The following is a 24,426-nucleotide window of genomic DNA, read 5'->3' as shown; positions in this document are numbered from 1 at the left end:
GTAGCTGTATCGTCATTCATTCGACCTAAATTGTGTCTCATATTACAATGGACCAACTTTGTTTCGATTTGGAGGTGCGGCCTAAAACTTTACTCTCCCCTTGAATTTCGAGTCTCATATTTCAGGTGCGGCTTAGATTCGGGAAATTTTTTTTTCCTTGATTTCGAGTCTCGTTTTTCATGTGCGGCTTAGATTCGAGTGCGGCTTAGATTCGAGTAAATACGGTAGCTCTCTACTCTCATGGTACTTGGGGTCCCAGCACAGGACATAACTGTTCTGGTTCTTATCTTACAACATGCCCCTTCACCTTTTTTGTTTTACCATTAGTTGTCGCCACAGTATTGCGACTTATTCCTCTCTCACTTTGTACTGTATCTAGTGCAACCCCTGTTACATTTTTTCTGTATGATAGTCCTCATTAGTTTTCATTATTTTATGCCTACAAGAATATATTTAAAAATATTTTTAGCACACTTCTCTTGTTTATTTTCAGGAATTGTAACTGGTGATAGGCATTTGTTAGCTCAAAAACAGTCATGAAATTTAAAAAAATAAAAGCCTTACAACTGATGTGGCGACTTTCATGTCTATTATGATGTACAGATGCAGATTTGTCCCAACAGCATTGTTTGTGGTTTAATGTGTACTGACAACATTGGAATTTCACTTCTTGAAGCCACTAGCGGTAAGCTTAAATTAGTAACTGTTTTATGGTGACCTCTCAAACTGAATCAATGATTCTACTCTATTTGCAGTTTTTCTCCATCTTAAAGACATCGGGTTTTACAAGAGGGTAGTCAAACTACTAATTCCCACCTTTTGAACTGATATTGAAGTTCCATAATTGAGTTTACATTTTTTTGTAGGTAAATATCTGCAACCCTAGTATACACAGAAATCCCTCACCAAAACACTGCAGAACTCTGCTCGATGAACCAAACCAAACTGGTGTACGCCATTAATAAATTGGATTATTGCGTAGTAATTTGTTTTCGGCTCTTAAAGGGGAACAACAATGCAACAATCCATGCTCGGCTAGTGAAAATTACAGCAACATTGCACCTCCACGTGATACTTCCAGTGTGATCTAACAGTGACAAAGAACAAAGTGACAAGCAATCCCTCTGAAAAATAAAGAAACTGCAAGAGAAATGGAGTCTCCAGCAACCTAAGAGTAATGTACCATAACTGAGGCAATAGTGGAAGGCGCTGAAATCTGTCGTGGATTAGTTTACAACAAAGTGCCTGACATTTTGAACATCACGAAGTTCACTGGCCTTTGGGTTCCACAACTGCTCAAACCTATTCGAAAAACCCACCAAACCAAAATAGCAACAGAAATGTTACAGCAGTTTCAGGCTAATCCAGACGACTTCTTAGACCACCTAATCACCACCAACAAGTACTTTATGTATTATTATGACCATGACAAAGGAGTAAAGCAGTGGAAACACTGATTCATTGTTGTTGTTGTTGTTGTTGTTGAGGTCTTCAGTCCTGAGACTGGTTTGATGCAGCTCTCCATGCTACTCTATCCTGTGCAAGCTTCTTTATCTCCCAGTACCTACTGCAACTTACATCCTTCTGAATCTGCTTAGTGTATTCATCTCTTGGTCTCCCTCTATGATTTTTACCCTCCACGCTGCCCTCCAATACTAAATTGGTGATCCCTTGATGCCTCAGAACATGTCCTACAAACCGATCCCTTCTTCTGGTCAAGTTGTGCCACAAACTTATCTTCTCCCCAATCCTATTCAATACTTCCTCATTAGTTACGTGATCTACCCATCTAATCTTCAGCATTCTTCTGTAGCACCACATTTCGAAAGCTTCTATTCTCTTCTTGTCCAAACTATTTACCATCCATGTTTCACTTCCATACATGGCTACACTCCATACAAATACTTTCAGAAACGACTTCCTGTCACTTAAATCTATACTCGATGTTAACAAATTTCTCTTTTTCAGAAACGCTTTCCTTGCCATTGCCAGTCTACATTTTATATCCTCTCTACTTCGACCATCATCAGTTATTTTGCTCCCCAAATAGCAAAACTCCTTTACTACTTTCCTAATCTAATACCCTCAACATCACCCGACTTAATTCGACCACATTCCATTATCCTCGTTTTGCTTTTGTTGATGTTCATCTTATATCCTCCCTTCAAGGCACCATCCATTCCGTTCAACTGCTCTTCCAAGTCCTTTGCTGTCTCTGACAGAATTACTATGTCATCGGCAAACCTCAAAGTTTTTATTTCTTCTCCATGGATTTTAATACCTACTCCGAATTTTTCTTTTGTTTCCTTTACTGCTTGCTCAATATACAGATTGAATAACATTGGGGAGAGGCTACAGCCCTGTCTCACTCCCTTCCCAACCACTGCTTCCCTTTCGTGCCCCTGAACTCTTATAATTGCCATCTGGTTTTTGTACAAATTGTAAATAGCCTTTCGCTCCCTGTATTTTACCCCTGATTCATATCCACTGAAAAAAAGCACAAACTCTACCATCATCGGGCAAAGAGATGATGAGCTTTTTGAAGCTGGCATGCTGTGGTGTTAATAAATTCAGCTCAAAAGTGCAAACTGTCGCAGCGGCATACTACCAAAATCTCCTGACAAGTCTAACAACCCTACCACAACAAAGGTCAGCATTTTATAACGATTGTGGTGTTGCTCACGCTGCTAAATACTGCATTATCGGGCAACAACAGTCATATTATGTGGCAGGTGTCATTAGAGCACAGTTAATAGTCATTTCATGTAATAATGAAAAAACTAGGCACTCGTCTTTTTGTGTTTCCCACGCAGGTCTCGTGGTAAAATCATGGCTCAATCGTTGAAAATCTTGGTGGTTATGATTCCAAGCTCGGATGCAAAGAGGCCTAGGTTTTATCCTGCTATATTCAAAAGTTTTGTAGATGCGCTTCAACAAACCATTCTTGAAGATTACACTTTTGCTGGACAATGGTGATGTAAAAAAATAATCAGCACTCCAAAATTAAGTTACACTTCCTTTTAATTGCTTTTGTTGCAACATCACGTAACACACAAACATCACTTCACAATACAAAACATACTTGAAAACATCTCTCTTACAGTCACTGTTAAAGTCCACATTTTATAAGCGGACTATGTTATGCGTCTTACCAACATGACGTCCAACACTTGACCTTTTCAAGGTCCGACTCTCTAACAACTCAACAACTAACTAACTATCGCTTTCGCGCCCAAAAATCAGAGTTACAAGTACGTCAAAGATCATAGTGACAAAAGAAAGAATACACATAAGAATAACATCATTGCAATATAAACATATCGATGTATCAAAAGTGAAATCAAATCTGAATGTTGTCTCAGAAATATGTTAAGTAGTTAACAGAAATACAGTAGAATATTACTGGTATCGAGAGGTTCAGGTGAGGTACCATAATGGTTACGTAATTCAGGTACCATTACACAAGGTTACTGGAGCTGTGAAGATGAAGTGTCACAGAAAGCTGTCCAAGAGGGTGTTTCTGTTCCAAAGCAAAGGCCCAGCTCATTATCCACGGGACAATCAAACATGTTGCTGCTTTGGGCCATCAAATTTGGCCTCGGCTGTATACTGAGGTTTCGCCCACTATGCCAGCAACAAACATTATATCCTTTACACAAGTAGTCAGCTTCCTAGCAGACGACACTTGAGGGTTACCGCACTACACATGGTCACCAGATGGCAACCTAAGTGCAGGCAGAGGCTGTTGGCTCCATGGACCTCTTTCTTACGCCTGGCACATGACAGGAAGCAAGACAAACAGAACCTTGGCACTTCGGGCTGTACTTACGCCAGTGCACGGTATTGGGAGGCCAGTTCCCTCTAAGGGAGATTCCTTGGGAAGGCACAAAAAGCACTCATTTCATCTATCAGGAACTAACTCTGAGCCAGCATTATGCCACCACTGCTTTCAGTGCCAGTTTCCACAACTCAGTATCTCTGACGAGGCTTTCCCAGCAGAGGATGTGGACACCACCGCTGTGATTGGACATCAGGCTCTGTAATATTTTCTCTTGCTAACTACTACATCATGTTGGACTTACACTTTTGCCATACCTTCTGAACACTGACTGCAGCTCTTCCTCACAGGTCTTTAACCAAATGTATATTTCTTACTGAGTTTGGCAGTGAGACAGTCTTACTCAAAATCCTTGCACATTAAGTTCCTACAATCCATGGCAGTGTGACAGTCTTGGTCGCAATAAAATTACTGTATTTTTAACTATACAAGAATTTGTTTTGGTTTCGTAAGGGTTTCACCGCAAACTTACATGAAATTATGTAGTTACCAGCCTTCAGCCATGTGCGTTTTTGTCAAGGTAACAGTATTAACTTGTTGAAATCAGCTGTTCATTACATACTCAGCTTTAAAATAGTTCAAGTCAGAATGTTTTATGTGTGTGATAAATATTAGGACTTCATCTTATTGAAGTCTGCGTATTTAACATTTCCTCTTGTTGGAGCAGAGTAAGTAAAATAAACTTTTCAAGCATATTCTACCTCGGTGCACTTTCCTTGTGCCACTTTTAATGGATAGATTAACTGGTGACAATGTGTGTGTTCTTCAAGTTCATTTTCACGCGTGTGCTAGGAACTCGAAGATTTGCCCTCATTTTTCACAGGACTCTGGTTAGCAGTTCCGGTATGAGTAGCGAGTCTTTGAACCTTGGACCTCTGGTGCCCTGTTGCCACACAATGCCAACCCTACTGAGCAAACTTTATTGTTGCACTATGGAATCACTAAAACAGGATGAACTGCAGCAACTCTTACATGACCTTCACAATTGCGGCATGATCGGCAGACCCTTCTACACTTGGTGCCCCATGCGGACGCTGTCTTATCACGGGTTCTTCACCAGCTAAAGTGCCACCAGGAGCATTGGCTACAGAGGCGGAAATGAGAAGAGATGATCCAGCTGCTGGCATTTCACAGCTTCGATGTGACATGGGAAACACGACCTGTCTTCATCTCAAGATTGGAGCAACACTTGGTAGCCTCTGCAGTTACCAGTGAAGCATACCATCAGGCTTCTCTGATGGTCTTTGCTGATGCTCACACCTATCCAAATCTTCCAGTGAAGCATAAAATCACACTTTTGTGTTGGCCTTTGCTGGTGCTCACACTCTCCAATTCTTCTTCATCTCAACCTCAGTATGGATGTTTGCACCTTGCTGTATGTCCAGCTCAAACTTGCAGTATATTTTGCATACCTTCCTACCTTTAGTAATGTAGCTCAGGTTTGTTCTCCTACATCACCTTCAAGCAACACCCCTTTGGGCTTCAGGGCAACCCCGGACTCTGGAGCAAAGTCCTGCCTCCACATCATCTCTGGCAACACTTGTCTGTGCTCCAGTTCACTCATATCACCTTTCATGACCCAAGCCTCCTTGCCAATCTTTCTATCATTCCAATCGCTCTTTGGGCTGTCAGAAGTTTCGATACTTTTTGCTTGTGTCTGCATGGAACTTAAGAGGGGTTTCAGCTACCAATGGGTGACCACATGCTGGGTCGTCAAGCAGTGCCACCATATCTCCTCCCTATCAGGAAGGAGTGTGTGTGTGTGTGTGTGTGTGTGTGTGTGTGTGTGTGTGTGTGTGTGGTTGGGGGGGGAGAGGTATGCAGTATCATGGGTTTATGCCTGAGGCCACCAACACACATTAAAACCAAGTTACATGGGCAACTGGCTTTCCAGCAGGCTACTGTTGAAGGTTACCATGCAACCCACAGTCACCAGACAGCAACCTAAGTGCCAACAGAGATCAGAGAGCGGCCTAAGTGCCAGCAAGACCACAAGCCCCACAGACCTTTTCCCTATCCTTGCAACGTGACAGGAAACACGGCTCTGAGCACTATGGGACTTAACTTCTAAGGTCATCAGTCCCCTAGAACTTAGAACTAATTAAACCTAACTAACCTAAGGACATCACACACATCCATGCCCGAGGCAGGATTCGAACCTGCGACCGAAGCAGTTGCGCGGTTCCAGACTGTAGTGCCTAGAACCGCTCGGCCACCCTGGCCGGCCAGGAAACACGATCAACTGTATCCTGATGCTGAGGGGTGTACTTAGGTCAGTGCATGAGCCCTGGGAGGCCAGTTCACTCGAAGTGAGATTTCTGGGCCAGGCACCAAATGCACTCTCATTTTATCCATCATGAAACTCATTCTGAGCCAGCACTAAGCCATCACCGCTTTCTGTTCCAGTCTCCGCAACACGGAACCTTTGATGAGGCCTTCCTGGCAGAAGATTGACACCAATACTATAACTGGCCTTCGGGCTCTGTAATATTTTTTTCTTGTTAAATACTGACATCATGTCGGACTTAGATGGGATCTTAACTATATGTACATTTCTTACTGACTTTGGCAGTGTGATATTCTTACTCAAATTCCTTGAAAGCAAAGTTACAATGATACACGATATTGTGACAGTCTCTGCCGCAATACCATTATTTTCTTCTATTATACAAGAAGTCTTTTGGTTTCATAAGTGCTTCACCACAAACTTACATGAAGCTAGTTAACAGCCTTCAGCCTTATGTTCTTTTGGCAAGACAACACATTTAACTTGTTGAAGACAGTTGTTTGTTAAATATTTAAGTCTGAAAACAGACAAGGTCAGAATATTTTTTATGTTCGATAAATATTCAAGACTTAATCTTGCTGAAATTTGTGTGTTTCACAATTCCTCTTGTTGGAGCTGAATGCATAAGTTCAATAAACTTTAGAAGCATATTCCATCTGAGTGCGTTTTCCTAACGTTGCCTTTGGCAGATACATAGCCACATCCCTGATTCTCCTGAAATGACACTAACTAACTTCATCTTTCCTCACATAAAAAAACATCATGTGACAGGCATTTCCGGAAGGCCAAAATGATTTTGTATGTGGAAATTTTCGTGAGCTACCAGCAGACTTCCACAACCAAGGTCTCTGTCAAGTCCCCCATCGTTGAGAACAATGTGTAGAGAAGGACTAACATAGTCAAGTTTCATGGTAATAGCTTAATTTTTTCAAACTCAGTATTAAAACTTTATCAATACTTAATGTAGTCACGAGAGCAAATGGTCAAATCATGCAGTCATGTTTACAAGTGTGGTCAAATAAAGAAACCTGACACATATGTTCCTTTAAACAAAAAGTACACTTTGTTTACATAAAAAAAAAAATTTCTCGTGTGATTATTACACTGTCTTCTTCTTCTTCTTCTTCTTCTTGGTTGATAAGGGGTGCTAAGCTCCCATGCCAATCTCACATGCTTCCAAATGTTTCCATCTTGTCCCAGTTCCAGCCAGTTATTTATGACCAACCTTTTGCATACTGTTTTAATGTCATTTACCTATGTACTCTTTGGTCTCCCCCTAGCTACCTTGCCAAACGACTTCTCCAAGAATATTCCTGCCACCATTTGATCCTTTTCCATCCTCATCAAATGGTCTGACCATTGAAATCTCTGGAATTTATTATGCTCATTATTGTTGAGGTAGCATCTGGGTTTTGTGTTGTCTCTTCTCCTCCAGTTTTGCAATTCATTATCAGAGTAAGGATAGAAGACTTCCCTATAATGTTTGTTTTCAGGTACTTTTAATGTATGTGTTTCCTTTGTAATTAAACTCTGTGTTTCTGCTCCACAAGTTACGACTGCTCTGACAATTATGTTACACAGCTTCATTTTATTGTTCCTTGCATGTAGTTTAGACCCTGCATGTTTTTGCATGGAGTAGTAAGGCTCTATTATAGGGTGTATACAAAGACAAGGGAAAAAAATTCCAGATTTCCCAGTTAAAAAAGACACTTTCCCAGGTAAAAACACATTTTTATCAATGTTAAGTGACAATATACTATCCCTTGGGGCTGTAAAACTTATCAATCATTTGAATGATGAAGTTTTATACGTCAACACGGAACTTCCCAGCACTTTAGGAAACATAATGCAGCAAAAACCAACACATTTTGGAAAGATCTTTGATGCACAGCAACATTTACACTACATATTTTCATATTATGAAAGTATTAACAGGAATTCCACCAACTACAGCAACAGGAATTCCACCAAATACAGAATGATAGCTTCCAAAGTACTGAAATCAAGATTGCAATGCACTTTTGTCAGCCAATCATAGCTCATATGGCATGATCTCACCCACCAATGACAGCAGATATTCCAAGCATAGGACATGTGATGTAGTCGTCAGCCAATAGCAACATCATTGTTAAGTAGTGCAAATACACAAATAGGAAAAGTTAATGATTTCAATTAATATACATACAGCATAGCTACAAGAAGAGCTTAAATTGCAGCAGGTGAACATTTCTCATAAATACAATTATAAATTTCACTGATGTGCAACCAACATTTTGTGAGCAACCTGGTTGAATACATGTTCCATCGAGCACATCGACTTTTCCATAGAAAAGCCAATTACGTATGAAATTGCTCACGAACTCACTTCACACTTTTTTAATATGAAAAACTAACCTCGAAACTTGAAATTTTTTTAGTGTGTGTTACTCTTTAAGACATATCAAAGACAAATGTGCCTGTAAAATTTTAAATAATGGCATAAATGGCTGGCTGGCCTTATGGGCCCAAAATTTTTATAAGTGGCTAGTCCACCGTGTTAAGTTTAGAATGAGAGTCTAATGCTCCGATTTAAGAAACTCATTACACATTCTCACACGTAACATAATTCACCTTGTGTAAAAGAAAATTTACTTTGAAAGTAAGGCTTCTCAAGCCACCATTCCAACCATTTTATCACAACCTGTTAAAAATGTAAACGGGTGTGACATCACATTCATTGAAACAGTGTCGATGAGAAAAACGCTCGAAAACAGTTTATTGTTAAGAAGTATTGACACATTTTGGAGGAGGCAGGCGCTTGTGTGTGTACTGTGTACACACTCTGTGTGTGTGTGTGTGTGTGTGTGTGTGTGTGTGTGTGTGTGTGTGTGTGTCTATATACACGACGCCTTTTTTTTGCGACTTAAGTTTTACTTTGGTGTTATTCTCTTGTTTACATTTTGCTGCCACCGTATTACTCTGCAGTAGTGGGCTAAAGTAAAACCTCTTTGTTAGAGTATCAATTCTTACTACTCAAAAATCACAAAAATTTAACTGAAAACTAAAAAAATGAAAAACTCCCAGAATTCTAAAAAAATTTCTGGGTTTTCCCCAGATTTCTCCAAGATGAAAAAAAAATTATTTTTCCGGATTTCCCTGTTGTCTCGGGGCATATACACTCTGTGTTAGCATTTTCCAGTCTGATTTTCCACTACTACTTGTCTTGAATTTGCTCATCAATCATTGCACCCAGAAAATTGAACTCTTCCACATGTTCAAAGCAATGTTTGTGATTATCAGATGTGACCATTTGTCTTATCCATCTCTCTTTTTTTTTTTAACTGTAATGTATTTCGTTTTCTGATTGTTTAATTTTAGGCCACATTTAGATGCCGCTTGTACAACCTCCACAAATAACTGTCTAATCTCTACTTCACTTTTTACAGAGCGCTGTATATCCTGCATACATTTAAAACTTAAATTTATTTCTCTGGAGAACCCCAGCAGGTACTGGTCTGAGCAGACAAAAAATATCCACTACAACAGATTGAACCAACAGATCTCAATTTTTGGGACCACTTATCAGGCGAATCATTGTACTTAACACTCTTGTTTATTGAATCTAACAAGGAACCCCTTGGGTGTGAGGTCACAAAAGGCGAATGATGTTTACAGCATTTGACGCTCCACGTATTGCCTACCATTAACCACAATACTGGCTGCTAATGGCAACAGGGGGCAAGGACTGGAGGTATCGAGTGGTGAGTACAGCACGAGGCTATGCAGCTTAGTTTGAGTGCTTAGTCGATGAGAAACTCCCAATAGTGCTACACAGACAGTGGTTTTGATACAAAGCAGAGAAAAGGCAACGATAAACAAAGCAAACATTGCATTATATCTACAACAACAGTTGCCCAAGTTGACATGTCAGACAGGAACTCTAGGAATTTTGCAGAGAGTGAAAGAATTGGCAGGTGAAATATAAGTGTTTCTGCATGATAAAGTGGAATGCATGGTGTCATATCGTTCCACTATGCAGACAATATACATGAGAAGTACAATTACGATGATACGTGCTTAATAGTGAAAGTGATATTGAAACGTGCTTCAGCCATGCAGTTCACGATCCTTGTTAGACAGGGAGTCACAAAACCCATCTCAAGTGAAACGTAGTAAAGGACAATCACTGTCCTAGGAGTGGGTACTGAACATACTTTCATAAAAAAATTTAATATTAATAATAATAATATATGAACACATTTCAGGTAAGTCTGCAGCAATATGACCACATAGTGCATAAGAAAAACTACAGATATTCAAGGGAGAACAAGGTGCACTTGTTACAAAAAATAGTGATTGTACATTTCAAGGATGCTCGATAGAATTTACAGGATGTGCATGATAGCGACCTACTATGTTATCATCAAACTGTGTGTGACATAGATTACAGTAATTTCAGTTGCAGTGATGGATGGTTGCATAACTTCAAACAGTGCTAAAGAACTGTTAGATTTAAGATAATGAAATTTCAAACAAAACATCAACTTGATATGCACAGTGCACTAAGAAATCAGCTCAAATAGTTGTAGTTTATATTAAACAAACTTATTTCATTGTTCGGTAAGTAGTCTGTTTTCAACTCCTACCAGCCTGTTAATTTGGATGGTAAATTGGCTGGAAAGTTATTTATCGTGCTGCAAAAAGTTGGAGTTGCTCTGCTGCCTACGATTTATTCTCTGGTGTGTGATCTTGCAAGAACAGTACAAAATATTAACTTCACAGCATGCAAGAATGGAAAAATGGGCGTACAACAACTGAGGAATGAGAACTGCTTCTGGCCAATAATGGGTTAAAATTGCTTTTGCTTTATTCCAGGTCTGCATGTAAAAATCATAATCCTTTAGAGCAAAATATCCCTCCAGAAGAGTGTAGCATTGCAGTTCAAACTATCTGCAACCACTTGATAAATTCAAGTCTCTGACTTTTGGTTTTTCCAAGCCTATAAAACATTATCACACTATTTACAACTACACCTTAAAGGGTACCCAGTTTCACAATAAGCTCCATGACAAACTGTTTCACATTCGGTTCGATGCCATCACATTCCATCACTATCATGGCCATGTACCATAAGTCTCTAGAGGAACGGAAGGTTCTAAATGATTGGAAAAGAGTACAGGTAGTTCCAGTTTTCAAGAAGGATCGTCGAGCAGATGTGCAAAACTATAGGCCTATATCTCTGACATTGATCTGTCGTAGAATTTTAGAACATGTTTTTTGCTTACGTATCATGTCATTTCTGGAAACCCAGAATCTACTCTGTAGGAATCAACATGGATTGCAGAAACAGCGATCGTGTGAGACCCAACTCACTTCATGAGACCCAGAAAATTAATGATACAGGTTCCCAGATAGAGGCTATTTTCCTTGACTTCCGAAAGGAGTTTGATACAGTTTCGCACTGTCGCCTGATAAAGTAAGAGCCTACAGAATATCAGACCAACTGTGTGGCTGGATTGAAGAGTTTTTAGCAAACAGAACACAGCATGTTGTTCTCAATGGAGAGACGTCTACAGACATTAAAGTAACCTCTGGCGTGCCACAGGGGAGTGTTATGGGACCATTGCTTTTCACAATATATATAAATGACCTAGTAGATAGTGCCGGAAGTTCGATGCAGCTTTTCGCGGATGATGCTGTAGTATACAGAGAAGTTGCAGCATTAGACAATTGCAGTGAAATGCAGGAAGATCTGCAGCAGATAGGCACTTGGTGCAGGGAGTGGCAACTGACCCTTAACATAGACAAATGTAATGTATTGCGAATACATAGAAAGAAGGATCCTTTATTGTATGATTATGTGATAGCGGAACAAACACTGGTAGCAGTTACTTCTATAAAATATCTGGGAGTATGCGTACGGAACGATTTGAAGTGGAATTATCATATAAAATTAATTGTTGGTAAGGCGGGTGCCAGGTTGAGATTCATTGGGAGAGTCCTTAGAAAATGTAGTCCATCAACAAGGGAGGTGGCTTACAAAACACTCGTTCGTCCTATACTTGATTATTGCTCATCAGTGTGGGATCCGTACCAGGTCGGGTTGACAGAGGAGATAGATAAGATCCAAAGAAGAGTGGCGCGTTTCGTCACAGGGTTATTTGGTAAGCGTGATAGCATTACGGAGACTCTGCAAGAGAGGCGCTCTGCGTCGCGGTGTAGCTTGCTGTCCAGGTTTCGAGAGGGTGCGTTTCTAGATGAGGTATCTAATATATTGCTTCTCCCTACTTATACCTCCCGAGGAGATAACTAATGTAAAATTAGAGAGATTCGAGAGTGCACGGAGGCTTTCCAGCAGTTGTTCTTCCCACGAACCATACGCGACTGGAACAGGAAAGGGAGGTAATGACAGTGGCGCGTTAAATGCCCTCCACCACACACCGTTGGGTGGCTTGTGGAGTATAAATGTAGATGTAGATGATTCTTTATGAGTGGATACCTAGCTGAATGTCCTGCACGCACTGTAACTCCCAAGGAGTTCACCTTCCATCTTGATGGTGTGAACCTTTGTGATCACTGTGGTGCACCATTTTTCATTCGCTGTTTATCTTGTTGTGTAATGAAATGTTCAATGATGCTAGTTTTAAAATGAAAGTTTCTTCCATCTCCATTAATAATAACTGTTAGTCTCTTAGTAATGTGACTTTCTTTGAGTCAGTTTTATTAGTTACGTAGTGGCCCAGTATTACCTTACTCAAAGGTACGAGTAAGGTTACTGACCACCTCTGCCACACATAGAACCATGAAACTTGGCACAGTGGAGTGAAATGAGTCAGAGTTGAGAATGGGAGTTGTTGAAAGAATACTTAGAAGCGGTGGCAGAGTAGTTGTAATTGGAGTCTTAATCACAAGTTGTTGATACAATACTTTTGGAATGTAATAGTCTTTGATGCTTTGGACTGTCATCCAGTATGCTATAATTTTTAAAGCCTAGTGAAAGCTGTTATGTTTCCAGCCACACAGCTACATACAAACAATGTAGAAGCACATTAATAAATTTGTATGGATAATCACTATTTAGCAAGTCAAGTTTTCATCAGTAATCAATAGTAGATTACTGAATATTCATCTACATATACACCTATACTCAAAAGATCACCTTAAAGTGTATGGCAGAGGGTACTCCTAGCAACTGCCCCCCTCCTTTCTGACTTATATGCGAATGGTACATGGGGAAAGTGATTGTCAGTAACCCTTTGAATGCTATGACGACAACTCTGTACAGTGAGGAGGAGGAGGAGGAGCCCATGTTACAATGGGGTAAGCAGAGAGTGTTTCCCAAACAACACTGAGCACAATTAAGAGGAGGAAACATGAAAACAAGCCTCCACCAATGTGCTTATCATAATGAATAAATGGCAGAAAAAAGCAAAGCTTGCCAAACATTGACTTTACTGTGTGTGAATTCCTTGGCTATAGACAGTGAGTGCACTCAAACAACATTAAATACTGTTACAATGGTCATACCTTATTTTATCACCCTTTTCTTCCACTTGATGGACAAGAAGGTTTCCATACTCATCTACACAAGCAAGCACAACCTGTGATGGAATATGTGCGAATGCTATATCTTGGACCATTCCAGCCATGCCTTTCAGAAGAGTTCTTCCATTATTTTCCCTGTTAACAACTCTAACAAAACCAGTGTTCTTACCAACAGCTGAAAAAAAAGCAAAAGCAGATCATCATCATCATCATCATCATCATCATCATCATCACTACCACCACCATCACATCCAAAAACATAATAATGACAATCAATAGTAGTGTCAACACACTACTTACTTTTTATTCCATATGCAACGTATTTTCCTCCAATATGAACAGCTAACAGTTGCCCAGCATAAAACCGGAGTTCCCAATTAAAGTCAACAATATTTTTCAGTGTAATTTTTGAACTTGGCTGATGCTCTCCACTACTTGGTATTATGGTAACATCTTCTGAAGTAATTTCAACTGAATTTGTATCGTCGTGTCCTGTAAAAGAACTGTTGGAAACTGACATTATTAACTGACTACTCAGTGTCAATTATCACAAAAATTCCATGGATGAGGAAAGGGAAGAAGAAGTAAATTTTATAATTGGGAAGTATAGGAGGTTCTCAAAGCAGCTTATGGCAACTGATGACTTCATAACAAAAACAACCCTTGTCAAAAATTAACATTTTTTTAGGAGAGTGAAAAAATGTTTTAAATAGTTGTATAATGTCTTGCTAACAATTATGTTTTTTATGTCGCTTCTTGGGAATGTCTAAATCATCATCATCATCATCATCATCATCATCATCATCATCATCATCATCTCCCCCCCCCCTCCACCCCCTCTAATTTAGTCCTCACTGGCATAGGCTGTTTTTGTAACAAAATTCTGCTGGGAATATGAAGGAACGACTCCACAGGTCCATTAAGTATACCTTATAAACCTTACAAAATACTACTTTTTTTACAATCAAGAGATTTGCAACAACAATCTGATACTGTTTCTTATGTGAAATTAAGGAGAATTACTGATCACTGGACAAAAAAGAATTGCCTCCCATGCAAAAGATGTAAGTTATTCTGTTGAACATTTTCAGGCTGTGCACAAGCATATAAAAAAAAAGTCATAATGAATCTTATTCTGACCAGCATTTCCCTCTCAAATCAAAATTCTCTCCAGATGTTGCCTAATTTTCTATAAGAGAGAGAGAGAGAGAGAGAGAGAGAGAGAGAGAGAGAGAGCGCGCATTTCATTAAGCAATTTTTGTGGGAACATTTCTGCCGGCATTATTCATGTGTTCCTCACCCCATCAGCTCCTCCCCCTCCTCTTGCGCATTTTCTTTTCTTTCTTGATTTTTCTGCTTTTTAGGCCACAGGACACAGTCTTTGGAATTCATTACAGAATCACAGACACTGAACCACCACTTGCCAAAGTGCAGACTGAAGTAATCCAAGAAGTACTACCAAGGCAACATTGAGCACTGAAATTGTACTGTCACATAATTTCACATAAAAATAGTAAAAATAGCCCTCGTCACACGACAAGGCTGTCTTTGTCAGAAATTATTTTGACAATGGCTGTTTTTGAAGAACCATCACATTTCTGAGCTGCAATAACCCAAGACAAGTCATTTCTGTCAAGTCTGAGTAGAAAAAATAGTGAATCTTGGGGCTAGCTGCAAGAGTGTGCTGAAATAACAAAAATGAAAAACTGACAAAGGTCGGTTCTTTTTATGTAGTCTTCAACTTCTTCAAGTATCCTGTATAAATATCTAGATGGCCAAGATCGCTAGTTTGAGTTAAACAATAACAACTCAGAGATAAATAAATAAATTATATATCAACAGTTAACTGTACAATTAAAAAATTTTGTCATTTGAAAAACATATGTGACAATGAACGACCACATGGGTTATTGCAGCATAACCCACATTTCGCAAGAGGACTACCACAGAACTACTACAATTCAACAACTAAAAGATGGAGAGTAGTGTCAGAAATTTTGCGAAAAATGAACAGACCTTTTTTTCTTGGGACCTGTTCAACCTGATACAGTTTGCTGATTCAAGAAGATGTAGGTCACAGCAGTGATGCAAAGACAGAGGCATGTTCAGGGTGGAACAGCACAGTGTGCTGCATCAAACCAGTATACAGACTCAAGACAACAAGAAGTGTGGAACAATTCAAGACACAGATACTTGGTCTTGGAATGAATTACTAACTGCGATTTGTTTGAAATACGGTACATGGAACCAACACAATTTCACTGACAAACAATTTTCACATACAGAAAATGCTTCACAAATGACCGATGTGCGAATTACCTATGGTGACTGACAACATTGTGGAATGCATACATAAACCTATTTGTCAATCTCACTGCTCCACAATACTGATAGTTCACCAGTGGTCATGGCGATTTGTAAGCCACAAAAAATTCAATATCTCAAGAGGTTACAACAGATTCTGGATGGGTTGAAGATAACTTCAAAGCTGGATCAACTATGGTAATAAGGTTTTTTCATAGACCACATGCCTCAGGATCCACAGTTGCAGAGTGCTAAGGAGAAAACACTGAGAATACCACTACTCAGTTTCCTGACCATGCTATTGTAATAGGGGTAGACTTCAATTCACCAGTTTTAGAATGGAAGAGTCGTGTGATTAAAACTGGTACCAGAGTCAAGGATTCATGTGGAATTGTTTTGAATGTAATGGATGAAAATTATTTCAAGCAGGTAAGTAGAGCACTGACTCTTGAGGTTAAGTCTTAGACATCCTAGTAAACTAGAACTTTTCTTATCAGTTAATAAGAGGTCATACATGATGATCAGACTGTTAAAGCATTAATGGCTATAGGTGTTACAAGGAATGTTAAGAAAGGTAAGAAAATATTTTTGTTTAGCAAGGGTGTGCAAAGAGTGACAAATACGAGAAACTTCTGATAGAAACATGGAGGCAGATTGTAGACTTAAATTATGTTAGCAAGATGCTGAATCAAAATGAAACTTACTGAAAACGGGTAGCAAACACTTAGTGAATGCTTTACAAGGGTGGTTTGATAACACTAGTAAATTTCCATGAGAGAATGGAACATTCTCGTTGCACCTCGTTGGTAAGCTTTATTATTCCAAGGATCATACAAGGAATTTCAACAATGTGTGGTGTACTGTTAATTTCCTACAGCCGTCTGAACTGGTCAGTGGGTCTACTACAGTTGAAAATAGATGAAACAGAGTTTGAAACTGTTGCTAAACATTTTCATTTAAAGAGTTGGAAAGCCGCACAAATTAAAACAGAACTGGGTGAAGTTCACACAAACCCTGCACCATCACTGAAGATCAGATCACTTTTGGATCAGTGATTTTACAAGTGTTCGGACAAGGAACGAAGACTAAGAGCACTTCGCCTGGCCAGTTGAGTTTTGTTTTGTGGCACAAAAACTACTAATGTCATATGTGCCCATGTCAGAACCTTAGAATACCACAACAGAAAAGGAGTTAAAAGCGACTACACATTAAGTCCAATCTATGGAAGGAAGCTAAAAATAAGGACTTCCTCTTTGAGAAAGGTCCACAAAATATGCTGTAAAGATGACAGAGGTCCTCAACTAAAGATTAAATGTTCTCCGCCATATTGCTACAACAGATAACAAATAAAATGCAGTTGACAGCCTGTGCATCGTTAACTAAAACAGCCAATAACTCAGATGGAAAACATACATTAGAATGTAAGTGGTAAAAAAAAAAATAAAATAAATAAATAAATAAAAAAAAAAAAAAAAAAAAAAAAAGGAGGAGCGTTTTGACAGGAAATGGCAAACAGGCAATGGGTGATGACAATGAGCACAGTTAATGACACCACAAAGGAAACCATCGACAAATACGGTAATTAAAACTACCAAATAAAAATTTGTGAGACTGCAGGCACCCCAACTGAGCAAGTGCATAATCTCTGCATGGAAATTGGCTATTACAAAGGTACATGCAAAGTGAGTGCCGCAGTTGGCCAGTCAACCAAAAGCAGATCTGGTAAAATATTTCAACACAATGTTTGGCAACGCTTAATCACAACCCGCAAGACTTTTTGTGCCAATTTGTGACTGTGATGAAATGTAGATCCATCACTACACACCAGAGTCAAAATGGCAGTCAAAACAATGGACAAAGACTGATGAAAGTACACCAAAGAAGGCAAAGAGAATTTTCTCAGGTGGTTGAAGGCCCTTTTTGGGGGGGGGGGGGGTTCCCAAGGAATAATTCTCATACTTTTTTGGGGGGGGGGGGGTTCCCAAGGAATAATTCTCATAGTTTACATGGAAAAAGGCAGAAACATAAGTGGACACCATTATGCTCCATTGCTGGTTTGTTTGAAAAAAGACCAAGGCTGGCATGCAAAAAAGTGCTCTTTCACCAGGATGACGCACCATCCCACACATCAGCGAATACAATGGCAGAATTTCATGAACGAGGCATTGAACTGGTTCCTCATCTACTCTATTCACTAGACTTAGCTCCTAGTTACTTTTTCCTGTTCCCTTACTTGAACCTTTGGCTTGCTGGGAATAATTTTTCATCAAATGAGGAAGTGGTAACTGCAGTCAATGAGTATTTTGCTGAGTCTGACAGAACCTATTTTTCCAACTGTGTGAAACGGTGGAGGATCACATGACCAAGTGCATAACCCTCATAGGAGACACTGTTGACAAATAAGGAGAGTTGTTTACAAAAGAAACTTTTTTTTTCCTCTTTCTGTTTTATCGGACTATTAAACCAGCCTTGTATGCATTCCAATCTGTGTTGTGCACTTCTTTTTGTTTTCTTATTTTGAAATGTCCACGATGGGGTGCAAATACAACCCTCATGACACCACAAGGGATTGACAATCTCTGTAAGCAATACGTCAGTTCTGCTTTTGCAGGAGCACAGAACATGGTTATACACTATCAGCCCTCTTGAGAGAGAGAGGCAACGCTTGTTGCTACCCTCAGCTTTCTCCCGTCAAGTCATTCAAGTTTGAATTTGTTTCTGGCATGGCCGACTGTCACAATATAGTGTCCAAATAACACATCATAACGTAAACACTTTTCAGTAATATACATTTCAATGGTCTGGGTTAAACCAATACAGTCAATTACAACAAGAAGAAAAACTAAAGAACTTCCAACAACCATTACTCAGCTCTACAGTGCTGCAATGTTAACACAGAATAGAACACTTGAAATTTCAATTTTAAGACTAGTTAGCTAATATTTCATTGTGCCTGAAAAGTCATTATTTTATCATTTATTTATCAGAACTTGAAACATGATTCAGTGAGGAGCAACTCACTCGACACAAACATGGTAATAGATTACTTAGAAAAGGACTGAGATATAAGAATTTTAAGATTAACCATGCCTATGAGCAGAGAGGGGAAGGGGAGGAGGTTACATAACCACCTCCACATTAAATGCTGATGTCCTTAAAAGCTCAATAAACACGCATTAAATTACTCACATGGTTTGAGGAGATTGATGCAGTTTTGCCAAAGTGGAAGGTGGCTGCATGTTTAAGACAATTTTCTCCATTTCAGAAGCACCATAAATCTGTAACATACAACATTACGACAAAATTGAAATCTAACAGTAGCTCAAATAAGTACACTAGATTCTGGCTAATCCGGCCATTCCTGGCACATATGGGTGTTGGATTAGCGGAAGTGCTGGTTTATTGAGTGTCTGAAATTTATTTTATTCATTTAGTCTGTTTTTTATTTGTTTTGAAAACAATGGGGATGTAGTGTACTGTACTTTCTTACATCGAAGGATACAATTTTAAAACAGAGGATATACTTTATTAAATCCAAAAATACATTAATTTCCAAGGTAAACTCAGTGCTTGAGCGTGTACTGTATGCAATTCTACACTCATATCACTCACTATGAAACATGTCCCTAATTTTTAACTGTCGCAATGATGATATGCGACGGTGGCATGCTTTATCATGCAACCGCTTTTTACAAGCAGTTCTCCAGGAAGACCTCAGCAGATTCAGCACCAGCAGTGTGAGAAATCTTCATGCTCTCGCCACCTGTGTACTCTTCTTCATCACTTACATCATTACGTTCTCACACACATTTGATTATTTCTTCATCTGTTAAAGTTTGGTCCGTATCGCAGTTTTCCTCATTCAGCCACTTAGTAGCACCTTCATCGTCAATTTCTTCTTCTCCTGGAAGGTTGTAGAACATGTCAGTATACAAAGTAATTGATAATTCCAAATTGACTGGCTCATTGCTGTCACTCACTACTGGATCAAACTCGGCATCAAAGAATGGCAACAATTTTCTCCAGCTCTTCATTATGGTAGCCCTCTCCACTCTATCCAATGCTTTGGCTGCTTGGAAAACAACATCACGTATGTTACTTGCTTTCCACGCCTTTAGCATAGTCTCGATAGTCATTTTCACTTTCGTTCAGCAAGGAGACGAGAAGTGAATGCTGATAATGATGTTTAATTTATTCCAAAATTCCTTAGTCCATGGGCTGAATTAGGGCTGTCACATTGGGTGGGAGAACGAGTACTTGTATACCATTGGACTTTAGAAAAACATCTGAAGGATGACTGGGAGCATTGTCAGTTATAAGGATAGCTTTCAGTGGAAGTATTTTCTTCTTTAGCTCTTTTCTCGCTGCTGGTACAAACGTTTCATGGAACCACCGAGAGAATATTTGTCTGTCCATCCATACTTTCTTCCGAGCGCAATACTGCACTGATAGAGTATTTATGTCAGTGTGTTGAAAACAACGTGGATGTTTGGATTTTCCAATCAACATAGGCGGTAGTTTATGACTCCCATTTGCATTACAACATACCATTAATGTCGCGCGCTGTTTCTGTTGCTTGTAACCATGAGCTCCCTTCTCGTTCTTGGCAGCTAATGTTTTTGAAGGAAGCATCTTGTAAAAAGAGTCCTGTTTCATCAGCATTATACAAGGCAACAGCAGTTAAATCTTCTTCCTCTATTATCTTGCTTACAAACTCGTCAGCATCCTTATCATTAGCTGAGTGACTCTCCCCGGTGACTGTCAGCTGCCGAATGCCATGTTGTTTTCTCCAATTTGATAGCCATCCTTCACTCCCTGCAAACACGTTACTATCGCCAAGTTGTTTGTTAAATGCAGCCGCTTTTTCCTTTATAATCGAGCCACTGACGAATTCCTTTACTGTACTGTCGCATGAACCATCTATTAACAGCTACGTCCAGTTCTTCATTCTCAGTCCTTAACATAACCTTCCGTTTTCCCAACTCACAATCCATTTGTCTTGAGTACTGTCTAATATCATCATCCTTCTTTCTGATGTCATAAATAGTTGCTCGTCCAACACTGAACTCAGAAGCAATGGCTTTCTGCAAAGAACTCTATTTAACTTACCTAAAATTTCGACTTTCTGCATGAGGTCTAGCGTAACAGGTTTCCTTTTAAAAGACGATTCCGAACTGTAACGAAAGCTACAATTTCAAATACAGTATATAAAGCATTGTTTAACTAAGCATTGTTGCAAATGATAATTCATTGTGCACATGTTTTTGGGTGTGCACTGGATTACTGAGTAGCCGGACTACTGAGGGCCAGTTTAGCAAGAGTCTAGTGTAATTCGAAGAAACAACTGTTGAAAGATTTTCTGCCACACAGTCTGGTGTGGGTTAGCAATCAAACAATAAATAGTTTCACAAGTTGTCAATGGGCCTAGAATTCTATCTGTTATCATTAATAATACTTTGGCCATTTGAAAATGGTACATACAGAGCTCTTCAAAACTGATCAATGTTAAACTGATCAATGTTATTTCCTGACAAGTAGGTAAACATAATCTGTTTAAAATTACTTCATAGTTGACACTTCACATGTTGGAGCTGGTTTCCTCCAATCAGAGCACTCAGAGTCATGCCTGAACCATTCACTGTTGCCAAACTGCCACAACAATATGTCTGTTCACTTGCATTTTCTTGTCCGACACTCTTTCTCGATGTGTGTGCATCCAGAATCATGGGTATTGCACTTTTATTTCACATTTCATCATACATGATAACCAACCCCCCCCCCCCCCCCCCACACACACACACACAACATGTTAATGAAATATATGCATTCCATAAAAAGCATTTAACTTAACACTACTGGATACTTCTGCACAAGATGCGATTCAGCGTAACATATGCAGTTATTAGTATCACAGAGATCAGCTCATATTAAATAAGTTTCACATGACATTGTGTGAGGCTGAGTTTTTCATGGCTTCAATTCATCATTGCAACTGAATGATTGCAGTCAAAGATGAAACAAGTTGCATCAATGTTCTACTTTAGCACAATGGTATGCATAATAATCTGCTGTACTGAAGGTCGTAGTTTCGAACCTCCACTTATACATTGGACTTTTTTAATTCTGAATCTATTTAAAAGAGTTTGACTATCATTTTTATTCAATTAACTGTTTTTTTGCATCATTTTCATCATCTTATCAACTTTACTTGCTCTTATACATCTACCAGTAACCCTTTTTATGTCTGGATATGCCTGTATTGTCTGTAATCAAGTGCCAACAAAGATTGCACTTTGGTTGGTAACACGGGAGCTCATGTAGCCAGTGAGAGGGTAGTTTCAGATAACCAATGATAGCAAGAAATTAGTTTGCTTTTAGTGCCAAACCTGAACTTTCCTGTCTTTGGTTTGCTCGTAGAGGTTAGCTTTAATAGCCGTGAACAAAGCAATCTCTATTTTAGTTTTGTCGCAGATTGCTGACCACTGCTATCTCGGACATATTACATTATGAGGTTGTGCTTAGCTTAGGATACAAAATGCATCTTTTCCCACAGTTCAGTCACTGGTCACTTAAAAATCAGCTGTTGACAGAGCATGTCTTGCATTTCTGACGTACCTTGTGGTGGCCACTTCCCACATTGTTCCAGTAACGCATTAACAGCATTTGTGAAGTGACTAGCAGTGTTTGTGTGTTACCTATAACTGAGTGGCAAGCAATGGCCGACATGGTAACACTGTAGCGGCACGTGACAGATGTCAACTATCAAGTAATTTTAAATGGACCTCAGCATGGAGTTGCAAAACTATATTACAATGACAACATATTCTTGAGTGTTTCATTCTCTCTCTCTCTCTCTCTCTCTCTCTCTCTCTCTCTCTCTCTCTCTCCCCCCCCCCCGTGTGTGTGTGTGTGTGTGTGTGTGTGTGTGTGTGTGTGTGTGTGTGTGTGTTTTTTGCCAACATAAACAGCAATCTGGGCTAATTAATAAAATATTACACAGTGGTGGATTATGGGCATAGCTTTCACATAAGTCCAATGGCTTTTAAGTGTAACACATACACTGAGCAGAGGGCTATTCACATAATAACAAATGTATCATTGTTTAGGGGCAATAGCTGTCCTGCTAATGATAACTCATTCCGCAAAAGTAAAAATCAAGTCATATTTAATGACATCTATAGAATTCCCTACAGATTATCAACATTCTTCCTGCTACTGCACTATAAGTGTAGAACACTATAAACATAAGAATAATAAAAACAGTATGCAGATTAGCCCAACTTCAATATAATGAATTCTTTATACAACCTGATTGGAGCATGTTTTCAGACATGGAAAAAAATTGTCTACAATATAGAATATTCTATATTGGTGCATAAAGTCAACACAAACATTCTTGCGAAATATCACAGAAACAGATCTTAATATAAAAGTGTTACCTGTTTCTCTGCTCCACTTCTTAGATTTCTCAAAACTCTGAAATGATCCTATCTTATAAGGATGTAGCATGGACCAGAACCAATGCAATTTCCAAACGAAAACAACTGTAGTATCTAACCCAATATTGTGAGTTTCAACGTCTACACTGGAGTAGTTAAATTGTCTCCATTCCAATGATTTAAACAGGATTTGGTCACTGTTGACTATGGGATCCAAATGGGAACATTTTCTCATGAGGACTCTTCTCACGTGACTAGACTTGAATTCGTACAAAAATTCAGACATCAACAAATTCTTTTAGAAATGATCTTGCACAACAATTTCCATACGAAAAAGTTTGCGATCAACGGTGACTTACTGGTAAGTTCAAAGCTCTGGGGTTCAATGGATGGTTAGTCCTAGCATTCTTGTCTATCACTTATCACCTCTTTCCCCACTGGCAGTGTTTCTTAACATAAAAAATTCCAAGGTCCTCCACGATTTAGAGTCCACACGAAATTGTAGGCCCCCTATTACTGGCTGGGGAAGTCAGAACAAATTTCAGATGATGCTAAGCGCATACCACCTCCAACAGAACAGAGTCTATACCTCAATCAGAATAACTGACAGTTGAGTATGGAAGACCAAATGTGAAGAGTTTGACTTGGACAGGACACACCATACAGTTCCGGCAACAACAACTGTGCACTTTAATTCTGGACATGTTCACACACTACCTGTTAATGAGCAGTGTTGGCCCAGAATGAGATTTTCACTCAGAATCAGAGTGTGCACCAATACGAAACTTCCTGGCAGATTAAAACTGTGTGCTGGACTGAGACTAACTCGGGACCCTTGGCAGAAAGGTTCATATAAGTGTACACTCCATTGCAGAGTGAAAAATTTCATTCTGGAAACATCCCCAAGCTGTGGCTAAGCCATGTCTCCACAACATCCTTTCTTTCAGGAGTGCTAGTCTTGCAAGGACTGCAGGAGAGTTTCTGTGAAGTTGAAACGTAGGAAGTGGGGTACTGGCGGAAGTAAAGCTATGAGG

The 24,426-nt window shown here is 39.3% G+C and overlaps 1 protein-coding gene across 2 annotated transcripts in view; it reads right to left on the bottom strand.

Moving 5' to 3' along the window:
* LOC126161813 (enhancer of mRNA-decapping protein 4) overlaps positions 1 to 24,426 on the bottom strand; it is a 143,331-nt gene that overhangs the window by 104,276 nt on the left and 14,629 nt on the right. For both annotated transcript variants that reach the window (XM_049917914.1, XM_049917913.1), the window contains exons 2-4: positions 19,143 to 19,231; positions 13,950 to 14,152; positions 13,632 to 13,824 (exon numbers count right to left, since the gene is read on the bottom strand). In XM_049917914.1, the coding sequence (XP_049773871.1) occupies positions 13,632 to 13,824; positions 13,950 to 14,152; positions 19,143 to 19,213 (467 nt within the window). In that variant the 5' untranslated portion in view covers positions 19,214 to 19,231. The remainder of the gene's footprint in view (positions 1 to 13,631; positions 13,825 to 13,949; positions 14,153 to 19,142; positions 19,232 to 24,426) is intronic.

This window comes from Schistocerca cancellata, chromosome 2 (genome assembly GCF_023864275.1).
Source record: "Schistocerca cancellata isolate TAMUIC-IGC-003103 chromosome 2, iqSchCanc2.1, whole genome shotgun sequence".
Taxonomy (NCBI): domain Eukaryota; kingdom Metazoa; phylum Arthropoda; class Insecta; order Orthoptera; family Acrididae; genus Schistocerca; species Schistocerca cancellata.
The sequence above is the reverse complement of the archived record's forward strand: the minus strand, read 5'-3'. Positions and strand labels throughout refer to the sequence as shown.